An 11,882-nucleotide genomic window follows, 5' to 3' on the forward strand; every position below is an offset into this window, starting at 1 on the left:
GCGGGGGTCGAGGCAGCACCGAATTTGAAGCCCTCTGTGGAACTGCCGAATTTGAAGCCTGCAGAGCTGCTGGTGTCAGTCGATGTGGTCTCTGAAGAGGCGCCTCCGAATTTGAACCCTCCAGAAGAAGAGTCGGCGGCGGATGATGAAGCTCCAAAGGGCGATAGCGTGCCGCCGAATTTGAAACCCCCAGATTCAGAGGTAGAGTCTGATGATGCCGTGCCAAACTTAAATCCCCCCGGGCCGGAGACAGACGAGGACTGGTTGCCGAAACACGAGGAACCGAAAGCTAAAAGAGACCAATATCAGCGACATCGCAAAAGTTAACTATAAAATACAATCAATTCACTATGCAAGTCTGATCTTCACATCATCTCTCTTCACAAACCATCAACAAGCAAGGTTGAACCAAACCTCTACATTTAGACAAGAACAGTTAATACAACCCACGTTCACAGAAAGAGTAGTTCAATGCTATACCTTTTGGCTCCACTTTAGCCCCAGGCTTAGTGGTCTGGCAAGCAACACACTGCTGATCTACGCCCTTATTCTGCACACAGCACACATCACACTCCCAGTCTCCCTCTGGCTTCTTAAACTTGTCTCCAAAGCCCAGCAGAGGAGTGGTACTGGCAGGAGTCAATGACGGAGGTGCTGCCGCCGCCACTGCTGCTCCTCCTCCTAAGGATAATGAGAGAGGTCAATGCAAACAAAAACTTTTATCCAACTATAACATTCATGTATTAATCAGTTGGCACAGTAGGTATCCATAGTTAACACGGAAAGCAAAAATGACCTAAAACAAGGAAAACGCAAGATACAACATTCAATACAAAAACACTTGCAGAAAACACTAAAAGGTTGTTGGCCTTTTCTTGCTCCATTACCTGGTTTAGGGCTCATACAGGACACACACTTGGTTTCCTGGGCCTTGTTCTCCACCATGCACATGTCACACTCCCACGCTCCCTCCGGCTTCTTGAATTTGTCCCCAAAGCCTGAGAAGCCTGACGAGGTTAAAGTGGCGGTGGTGAAACCTCGCGAGAAGGCAGGAGTCAGTGAGGGCTTAACTCCAGTCCCGGGCTTGGCAGTTTCGCAGGCCACACATTTGATCGAGTCGGGCTTGTTCTGAACCAGACAAGTGTCACAGTCCCAGGTTCCCGAAGGTGTGGCAAACAGGCCCCCAAAACCAACAGACGAAGGAGTGGTCGTGGCGGTGCCTTCCAGCACAGATGAGGTCGTGGTGGGTTTACTGTCTGACAGTTTAGAGGAGTCTGTGTTGGGTTGCGCCGTCTGGCAGGCCACACACTTTGTATATGATGCCGTGTTCTGCACCATGCAGACGTCACAGTCCCAGGAGCCTGCTGGAGGTTTGAACAGGTCTCCAAAGCCAGCGGAGGGGGCTACGGTGGACACAGCTGGGGTCTGCTGGGGAGCATCAGGGCCCGGGGAGCTACGAGCATCAGGAAAGGCGAACGAGCCTGCTGGAGGTTTGAACAAGTCTCCAAAGCCAGAGGAGGGGGCTACTGTGGACACAGCTGGGGTCTGCTGGGGAGCCTCAGGGCCCGGGGAGCTACGAGCAACAGGAGAGGCGAACCCTAAAGCGGACAGGTGACAGGTTAAAAACCATTCTAAAACCAAAACTTCCAGGTTGGAGTTACTGTAAAGATAATTGCGCTGTATTATGCCAGTCACTCACCAGGTCCTTTGAGGAGGTCTAGCACACTGCCCTGCTTTAAGACCTTGGCTGGTTTAAATGGCCCTTCAAACTCGTCAGTACTCTCACTGGCAGACAACTTCACTGTAGACCAACAGAAAAATATAAGACATTGGTCAGGGCATTGTTTCCTTTGATATAAAACCATTTAAGATCCATGAGGAAGTCCAAGCTTACCAGCCAGCGCAGCCACTACTGGGGTGGCCATCTTTCCATTGGATATTGAAGGATCTGTTTTTGCTACAGGTGCACTGAAGGTAAAGCCAGACTAAAAAGGCAGATGGGAATATATCAGGGAACACAGATATAATGCATAAATAAACATATAGAAATGCCAGATAATGAAAGTTGCAGATCATGTGATAAACTTACAGACGGGGAGAAAGAAGGTGGACTAGCAGCAGTTGCCATGACGATGGGGGAGGAGAAGGTGAAAGGTATACAGGGTGGAGAGGATGCTGTAGGCAGCTCCTGATATAAAACAAGGAAAAAACACTCAATATTTCTGGAGTTGTAAGGGTGATCGGCATGAACACCATAATAACATCATACACTAAAATAAAATAAAAATCTGATATCAAAAGACAAACTACTTGAACTAAATTGTTGTAAACTGAGTGTACCGCAATTTGGGGTACATTAGAAATGTAATTGGCTCTATCCAAACTGATGACGGTCATCGGACGTGGAGGCCACATGCCAGATAAGAGCCATACCTTATTGGTGACAGGTTCCTCTGGGACAGGTGTCATGGGCGTGGCAGTGGGCTTGACTGTGGAGGTGGGTGGAGCGGAGGAGAAGCTGAACGTTGGCAGACTGCTGATGGGTAGGGAGATGGCTGGCAGATCTGGTAACTCAACAACCTGACAAGAGAGGTGAATCGAGTACATACAACAGTGAGCACGCATCTCTTAATGACTCAAGATCCTCACATGGAGATATATACCTACTGCAATTAATGTCTTAGTGAACAACTGTACATCCTTTGGGTACATAGCTGTGAGTGAACAGTGGAGAAAGTGTAACATCATAGAGAGAGGTTGAGAAAGAACAAACGAAAAAAAGAATGAAAGAAAAGGCAGACGACCACCCACCTCGTCTTCAGGTCGTTTGGAGGAGATGTGTGCACTGGTCCTCTCCCTCTTCATCTTCCCCCCTCCTGAGCCTGTGCTGCTGGCCGCAGGAGTACTGGACAGAGGAAAGGGCAGGCTGCTTGTGCTGGGACATGAGAAGGAACAGGAACATCTTATAAACTGATGTTTTCAACAACCGCCAACATTGGTTTCAACATGAACGATGTCAGGCTTAAATAACCTTACGTAGCATTATGATATGACAAATGTTTTCTTACATTTACTTTTTTGGCATTTAGCAGACGCCTTTACCCAAAGCCCCTTACAACAAATACATTTGTCTATGTAAGTGGATCCATCAGTCACCATAAGAAAAAAACTGTGAAAAGTAATCTACACTATGACCAGGGGCCATTGGCAGTTACAATGCTTGAAGAAGGAAGAATTACTTTTTTGCCCTTTATTTTTTTTATTTTTTAATTATTTGTTTATAGAAGAGAAACTATAGAGGGGGTAGTGGGGATGAGTATGCCTTCAGGAGGGTTGAACAGTAGCCTGAACAATCTTAATGATCTTTACCTTTGAGAAGGACCTGGGACTGCATCAGGTATCTGAGGTGATTGTCTTTTGGGCTGGAGAAACAGGAGTACAGTAAAGATTGAGTACAAAGGACAAGCGACTTTGGTTCTATGGGTTATTGGTCAAGCATTATTCTATGAGATATGCTTTTACATATCCAGTTCTGGATCTCACCATCTCTCTGGGCGCCAGCATTCTGCTCTTCCCAGGCTCTTCCCAGGCTCTTCCCAGGCCACCTGGGGTCAGAGAAGGCCTAAAGGACATGGAGCGGTTCCCTGACACTGATGCTGCAGATGGGATCACCAGCTTCTGGACAGGGGGTAGGGAGGTGTCCAGCTGGGGAACAGGTCAAGATTAGTCAGAAACAGTCAGGCAAAAATACATAGGCATAATAACACATTCTGTAAGCACAATTCAAACACAAAAAAATGCTGTTTCTTCAGTCAAGTCAAGTCAGCTTTATTTATATAGCACGTTTACATACAGCAATGCTGAACCAAAGTGCTGCACAGTTGTAAAATATATAAAATGCAGGAAATAAATAAGCACAATGCAATATTACAATGTAATAATACAAGATATGGTCAAATTAAAAGAGAAGATAAAAGGTCTAAAAACAATAAGACAATAAGAGCCAGGGACCTACAATAAAAACTATAAAATAATAAAAGCCAGGGACCGATAGCTAGGTGGGTCAACTTAAGACAGGCCTGGGTTGAAGGTGTAACTATTATATGGTGTAACTATAATGTGGTAACTATTATATGCCACGGACCTAGACCAAAGTTGCAATCAACCATAACCTACAATATCAAAGTAACATATGATACAGACTAGGGCTGCAACGATTAGTCGACATCGATCATAAAAACTCGTCCGCATCGCGGAAAAAAAAAAAAAAAAAAAAGCGAGACCTAGACTCAACAAAGTCTGGGAATATTTTACGGACGACAAACCACACTCGTCCGTGAAATGTAATATATGTAAAACAAAACTAGCATTCCACAGCAGCACCACCGCGATGCACCAGCATCTTAAACGAAAGCACCCGGGAGCCATGCAAGAATCAGCTGGGTAAGTTTTAGCTAACGTTGTTAGCCAACTGGCTAACGTTATATTGTTATGGTCGTAATGTTTATGTTAGCTTTACTGTTACATGTTGGAAAACAACGTTTCATGGACAGGGCTGTACATGCTATGAGCGTTTGTGCTATTAATTTATTTGCCCTGTGGCACGCGTGTGACAGACAGAGGCGCTTGTATGTAACGTTACGTAGCAGGGGTTTTCCATGTTGAAGCCAGGAGAACGCGAGATGAAATGAAGTGAGGGGTGGTCGCTATTAAAATACCAGGTAGTCATGGTGGATGATCATGAATGATGCTTGATAAGTGAATGCTATTTCAATTATGTTGAGTCCACCAGCGAGCTGTCTGTAAGATAAACAGCGCCAAGCGTAGCCTACTAACGTGAGCTGTCTGTAGTCTAGCCAGCAATGTATTATTTAATTTATTTATTTTGTTTCATTGAAACAGAGATTGATTATTGTATGTATTAAATGTTTTGGAAGGTCCAAATTCAAATATTTCATGAGTCATTATTTGAATTTGCAATGGGAACGTATGTTAAGCCAGAGAGACTGGACAACAGGGTGACATTCACAGGTGTGCAGACTTGAGAAGGTGAGGTACAACATGCACTGGAGCCTGCGGCCACTGCCACACGACTAATCGAAAAAATAATCGACAGATTAGTCGACTACCAAAATAATCGTTAGTTGCAGCCCTAATACAGACCATAAGACGACTCCTAATAGAATAAGGCCACAACCTTCAGAAACACCAGCATTCATCTGGCAAACATCTCACCATGTCTGTCTGACAGTCTGGTCAGAAGCCCCTTCTCAATGGCCTATTGTTGGGGATTAGGGAGCAGCTGTCACAGCTGGGACCATCTAACAGTTACTGAGGCCCAGTCCAGCACATCTCACAATGAATTCCATCATAGAACGAACACACACACACGTATGTCTAAAAGTGTGTGCGCGCGCGCGTGTGTGCGCGCGGACAGGACATAAACACTCAAGGCAGTGGTGAACAGCTGCCACAGGCCACTGATACTCGTGTTGACTACTGCTGAAACACCAACAGACGGCAAGAGACAGGAAGTGTGCTTGGGCCACAACAATGACAGCAGTGTTCATACAGTCGTTTAGCTGCACGTGTGCCAGATATCTGCTGTTGTGTACACACTTGGAGGGGAGACAGAGACAGCTATAGCAGGAGCTGTCAAGAGATACTAATTGTGTTTAAAAAAAAAACTCTTACCCTCTTCTTTTTGGCTGGGAACTCCAGTGACCAGTCCAGTGACTGCAAATAAAACAAAATGCATCAGACAATGAGAATGACGGACAACAACTGAGGACGGGAAATTGAACAAAGAGAGCAACAACTTACTGTTGACATGGGTGAGGAAACGGTGGAGGGGATTCTCTTTGCATCCTGTTAAGAGAAAATATCAATGTGATGCATTTGTTATCCTTAACAGATCCATGTGCTGCAGTGCAAATATTTAACTTTGTAGCCAGGTTCACATGTAAACAACATGTGGTTGTGGGACACCACTTGACATTCCAAATACAAATCATATAGTTGTATTAATTGGACTGGAGACATCTTCCATATGGGGTGTACTCACAGCGAGGGGGCTGGACATGCGCTCCAGGGACTGTAAGATGCGTCTGGCTGTAGCACTTGTCACACCACAGGGCTGTGCCCCAGCAGGCTTCGCCTTAATCTGCCTTCTTACTGGAGCCTAGAAAAATAAAAACAAACAGTTTGTCAATATTCTAATAGCACTTCTCCACAAAAACATCAGCAAATATGGTATCTAATTAAATATTTTGTATCAATATAAGTACACTGCCGATTTTCTGGCTTAACCCTTGAAGATGAAAACAGATGTAGGAAGAGGATTTCCAGCATTCTTGCCCTCTGGGAGATGGACAGAGAATCTAACTGCAGCCGTGGTGTAGTAAAGACTCACCTGGTAAGGTGTGGCAGGGCGAGAGCGGGCAGACCTGACAGCAGCTGCTCCTCCGTAGGTGGTCTTCCCTGGGTAGAAGGGGGAATTCCCCAACTGACTGGTGTTCAGCACTGAACTGTTCATTGGTGACTAGCAAAGAAAGAAAAGAAAAACACTGAATTTAGAGGCAAAACCTCACAGCTTCAGACTTGCACTCACAACCTCACTGCCTCAGACTTGGCACTCAGAACCAAAGAGTAAGTGAGGCTACAGTAGATTTCAACAGCAGTTGCAAGCCGAGCACGCAGACCGGATCTCTTTCGATTGAATACCATCACATTTACATTGGCAGGCGTCATCGTCATCCAACTGCCCTTAGACAAAAACCCCATGCCTGGAAAGTGTCTGACAGCAGACAGATGACCTTGACTGACACTTACAGTGGAGGATGTCCCAAAGACAGACAGGTTGAAGGCAGGCTTTTTGAGACTGGACTGAGACGGCTGAGGGCCAGAGTGTGTCCTATCTGTCTCTGGGGACCACAGCTGGGGTAGCGAGGCAGTCTTAGAGTTAGGCACATCTGGAGATAAAGAGACACATTTGATGTGATTATCTAATACAACTATGACATGACTGACGATTTTCGACCAGGGAAACACACACGCACAGACTTTACCTTTTTCTGATGCGCGGGATGAGAAGCCGCTGGTAGTGGAGATGTTGTCGTCCTCGTGCTGGGAGCTCGCGTCTTTGATCTCCTTCACCAGGGAAAAGTGTGAAGAAGCCCCAGCAAAGACACCCCCAGAGAAGGGGGAGAAGGGGGCGGAGGAGGTGGAGGGCTGGGAAAACAGGGAGCTGGAGCCCCTCAATGCCGGGGAGGCGTCCAGGGAGGGGAAGTGGAGGTGGGTGCGATTGAGGGGAGGCCTCGACAGAACATCCTGAAAGTTCAGAGATGCCCTGCTTGTGGAAGGCTCTGAAGGAATAACAGGCAGGGTTAGTGCATGTTAGTCCATATTTCCATGGTATTGAAATCCATGGGTTTTCATTTAAAGTAATGTCCCATTAATTAGAATTTCCCTGGTTTGGCCCTGACCTTAGATGAAATGGATTACAGCTTGGTAGAGTGACTTTTCTAAAGCAGACCATCCGTCTTCAGAAGGGGATTCTGTCACAATATAATTTGGATTGGAGTGTCTACGAGGTGTTTTGGACACATTTCCAGAATGAAGGGGGTCCTTGGAGGCCCAAATATAACTTCGCAGTATCTAAGGAAGCTAAATATGCAAGTAAAAACTGTCTGGGCTTATCATTCAGCATCATCCAGCCAAGGTCAGGACCTAACCAGGAAAAACTTTAAGCCTTAAGGTATATCACCTGTATTACTGGTGCTGGGCTCTGGAGAGTCCCGCCCGTGGGGCAGAGGGGCTAACTCCTCACTGCCATTGGGGGGAGGGGCCTGGTTGTTCTGCTCCACCCCTGGTGTGGTCCCTCCCCCTCCTACAGCATCCTCGCTCCTGAAGTATTTCTGTAGCCAGGATGGAACAATGCTCTTCACCGTGTCTGTGACTCGACTGATCAGACCTGGCTGCTGCTGAGAGAGAGAGAGAGATATATATATAATAAAACATTGATCACCTTTTTGGTAAATGCAATCCTGGATTTACAACTACAAAACAACAAAAAGGAAAAAGAAAAAGAACTACAAATAGGCCTAACAAAACTACAAATTGTATCACTAATATTGTTTATAATACAAAGATCCTGTAAGCACTGATGAATATGCCAAGGACTGAATGACAGGGCACAGAGAGGTAATTGGTCCTGAGCGCAAAGCCCTGCTGAAGCTCACAGTGGAAAGTGGGTCAGTCTGTCTATGCAGCAGCACTGAGTGGCGCAGGTCCATACTTTTACCACAAGCTGCCACTAGAATAGACCTTCCTAGGTCTATTAGTCAGAAGACACAAGGGGGACACCGCATTCATTTTAAACCAATATTACTAAAAGATTGTCCCTGGGTGTCACACAGCTACGCTAACTACAACATTTGAACGTCCTTTTAGAATAGTTCCAGACAAGCTGCTTGAGTTCATTTTTGCTGCAGCAGTAGAAAGGAGGGAGAGGACAGAAGGAGGGAGAAGAGAGGTAGGCCTAGTGCACATCACTTCACACACACACACACATCATCGAGAGCTTTCACCTCCTGATAACAACCATTTGCGCTAATCCAACTTCTGCTTATCTGTAAATACACCAGCCACACGCCTGCTCTTCAACCTGTCCGCACACAGAAATTCACACCATTTCACTTTACACAGACCACTGCACACAGCCCCTGGCTAGGTCTAACTAATGTCACAGCCTCCCTCAGAGCTCTCGGTAGGCTAGTTAGTGCTCACTGCTCATAGTTGAACATAGCTCTTGTGATTATAAGGATTTAAGGACGCTGCATTTCTCCTGTGAATGGGGCCATGAGACCAAAAGACTGAGCCAGAATGCTAGTCTTATTGTTCTCCCAGGAAGCACTCCTGTTGGATTTAGTACACAGTGAGATGTGATGAACATCTGGTCTGATGGTGTTCTGTGGACTTGTGAATCCGAGTAGCTGTTGACTATATAGCACACAATAAACCAAGTGTGCAAAAATGTACCAAAATAAAGTACACAATCAAATGTGTGAATAAAAATGAGAAGCTCCATTTTAGAGAAGTCTACAAAGACCAAAGACTAAAAAGGGACACCTCAATATCAGCTTACAAACGTGTGGGCATGTGGAACCAGCTTCCAAATGCGTTCTGTAGATCAAAAGCTAGGTATCACTAGTTTGAGAAGTTTACCCTGAGTGACGTATTTGGGGTTAATCACATGGTTTTTGAAAACTACAATGAGTAGCCTAATTATTAGTCCAGGTACAAGTACTTGTGTAATCAAGTAGGCTACATATTCACATCCCTAGTGAGGAGTGTGGTTATCGTTTCCAAATTAGCTACTGCCTGGTTTGTTAAACTTTACATCCATAAGCACCATGCTAGTGCATAGTATGGCTGGGCGGTATATTGACTTAATGATATACTAAATGTATAGCATGAAGGCTGACACATCAATTTAACTTGATTTACTTTCATAGAAAAAAACTGTGCGCTTGCTTCAGCTATCTACATTGTTAGGGCAAAACTCCAAACAAAGTAGTCTAGCCACTCATAGAACACAACCTTTACAATTACAGTTTATTTCTATCAAACAGAAATAGAAATTACTTGAAGTAGGCCTACATTGTAAATGCAGACTGTTTATTTGAATAAGATGTGTATTTGAACTTTATGTTAAGCCTCATCAAGGATAAAAAAAAATATATCAAGAGATTTGTCTTTTTTGTAGGAGTTCATCGTCTGGATATATGACTTTCTGGTCCAATTAAAAATGCTCTTTTTTACTTCATTGTTATTTTACTGGCTATTTACTGTAGACAACAAAAAACACTTACTGTTGAGTCATGGTGACAACCTGTGAAAATGTTATTTAATTTAAGAGGATAACTATATGACTCTTGTTGAGTGATTAAAATAGCTGAAAACCATCACCTCACACACTGCCAATAAAACTTACCAAAAAAACCGAGGTTACTAATTGCTAATATCACAGGCACACCTACTACACCCACTAATGGCCCCTCAATCGGGGGCAGTAAGCAGCAGTATAATTCACTTCCTGACTACAGGAACAGAGACAATACCTCTGTTCCCTGACCCGGCAAAATGCCTGTCTCAGATCATAGGTGCGGGACAAATCCTAATAGTAATGAATGCCATTTTGTTTAGTTTTGCCCTCTACCACCACTGGTAGTAACTTGAAAACACCTGGCATGATACAGTTCATAGCACCAATGACTAAGCTTCTCACCCATTTCTCAATTGACAGCAGAGAGAGGCACCATGTATACATGCAGGGGTACCAACAAGTGGAATGTGCAGCTGACATTCACACATGCACAAACAAAAACCCAATTGGGAGTTCAGGTTCATTGATTCGAAGTGAACTGCGGTCAAATATTCCACTAGTTTGCTTTGTATGAAATGAATCACTGTTTGTTATGGCTGGGCTCTTCCCTTTCCCTGCCCTGATACTGAAACGACCACTCCATAACATACGCAGTGCACTTATTTGAAAACCCAATCTAAATAGAAATAGTGTCAACCTAAAGTAGAATACACCGAAATGTGGATAGTCATTTAGATATTGTGGTGGATGCATAGCTACAATTGTTCTTTATGTTCCTATAAAAATGTTAGGCTATGTATGTATGTGACTGGGAACGACACATGGACACATTCTGGTCAAAAAGGATCAAGTCTGCAAGTGAACGTTCCGTTCAGAATGACGTGACGTCACAAGCGCGGTTCACATCTGGGGCGGCCAGGTCAGCTCGCCGCTGCTTGCGCCTCAGTTAATTTCAAATCTAGATGTGATGATAGAACCTTGCTGTGTATTAGATGGATCCCGCCTTTCCTTTTCGTATGTCCTTAAAGGAACTCCATGCCCCCCCCCCCCTAGCTAATTGCAGCTAGCCAAGCTCATGAGTTGGGTTAGCTGGCTAGCTAGATATACAGGCTAGCTTAAGATAGCAACGTTCACGCACGCACCAAGCTCGCTCCCCTGCTATGTAGACATGAACACAATTAAGTAAAATGTACAGTTGGTGTAAATCATATATACAGCTGTATAACATTGTCTGTTTGAATCAGTAGTTTGTGAACATCTATGTAACCAAGTTACTCTCTAGCTCCAAGTCTGCCCAGTCAACCATGTGCCGGGTCCAGGCTCTGACCAGTGATGACAGAGTCACTACGGCGCAACATGGAGCAAGCTACGCTAACTGGCTACTAGCTAATGTCAATAACCCCCATTGACCAGACTATCTCAGTGTCTGCGATAATAAAAACGAAGCAAGGCATTTGCTCGTGACACTAACAAAAACGATACAAAGCCGCAGCCTGCGATTTTACAAGTCAGTGTTGACTTCTATATGAGTTCAGAGACAATAGCTGGCGCGTACAAAGCTAGCCTGGGCGCTAGCCACCGACTGTACTGCGCTAGCTAGCTAAGCTAGCATGCTGGCTAGCTAGCTAACGTGCTCTCGCTATCTAGAAAGCGCAGAACGGGGAGCTATAACCCCTGGCAACGCGAAATAGTTACTTTGAAAAATGACAGTAGTGTCGCAAACTCGGCAAAATATCAGACTCGTTTCGCTACCTAGCTCGTTTCTCTGACACAGCGTGGAGGCCTACCTAAGACTAGGCCTGCACAAAATGTCTCCAAGAAAACAATAACACAAATCCAGCGAGACAACTGTCATCAAAGTCAACGATGTTGTCTCTGAAAGAGGGTGTATTCAAACAAATGCGGCCGTTCCGTTTACCTGTTTGCTTTTGGCGTAAGGTTTAGAGGCGATATGATATCTTCTGCTTCTGATTTTCCCTCCACCCGTGGCCGCCAT

At 44.9% G+C, this 11,882-nt stretch overlaps 1 protein-coding gene across 1 annotated transcript in view; it reads right to left on the reverse strand.

Annotated features, from left to right (window-relative positions):
- The window catches only part of nup153 (nucleoporin 153), a gene marked incomplete at its 5' end in the record, with an annotated part of 15,206 nt that extends 3,324 nt beyond the window's left edge, over nt 1–11,882 (reverse strand). Inside the window, 18 exons of the mRNA XM_080532762.1 lie at nt 1–289; nt 481–681; nt 888–1,598; nt 1,700–1,801; nt 1,895–1,985; nt 2,090–2,188; nt 2,434–2,580; nt 2,812–2,935; nt 3,370–3,422; nt 3,544–3,705; nt 5,695–5,736; nt 5,824–5,868; nt 6,065–6,181; nt 6,413–6,541; nt 6,832–6,971; nt 7,068–7,364; nt 7,766–7,982; nt 11,805–11,882. The exon at nt 1–289 is cut by the window's left edge and continues 641 nt beyond it. Coding sequence (XP_080388888.1) covers nt 1–289; nt 481–681; nt 888–1,598; nt 1,700–1,801; nt 1,895–1,985; nt 2,090–2,188; nt 2,434–2,580; nt 2,812–2,935; nt 3,370–3,422; nt 3,544–3,705; nt 5,695–5,736; nt 5,824–5,868; nt 6,065–6,181; nt 6,413–6,541; nt 6,832–6,971; nt 7,068–7,364; nt 7,766–7,982; nt 11,805–11,882 — 3,044 coding nt within the window. The remainder of the gene's footprint in view (nt 290–480; nt 682–887; nt 1,599–1,699; nt 1,802–1,894; nt 1,986–2,089; nt 2,189–2,433; nt 2,581–2,811; nt 2,936–3,369; nt 3,423–3,543; nt 3,706–5,694; nt 5,737–5,823; nt 5,869–6,064; nt 6,182–6,412; nt 6,542–6,831; nt 6,972–7,067; nt 7,365–7,765; nt 7,983–11,804) is intronic.

This window comes from Nansenia antarctica, assembly GCF_963989245.1.
Source record: "Nansenia antarctica genome assembly, chromosome: 5".
NCBI lineage: Eukaryota > Metazoa > Chordata > Actinopteri > Argentiniformes > Microstomatidae > Nansenia > Nansenia antarctica.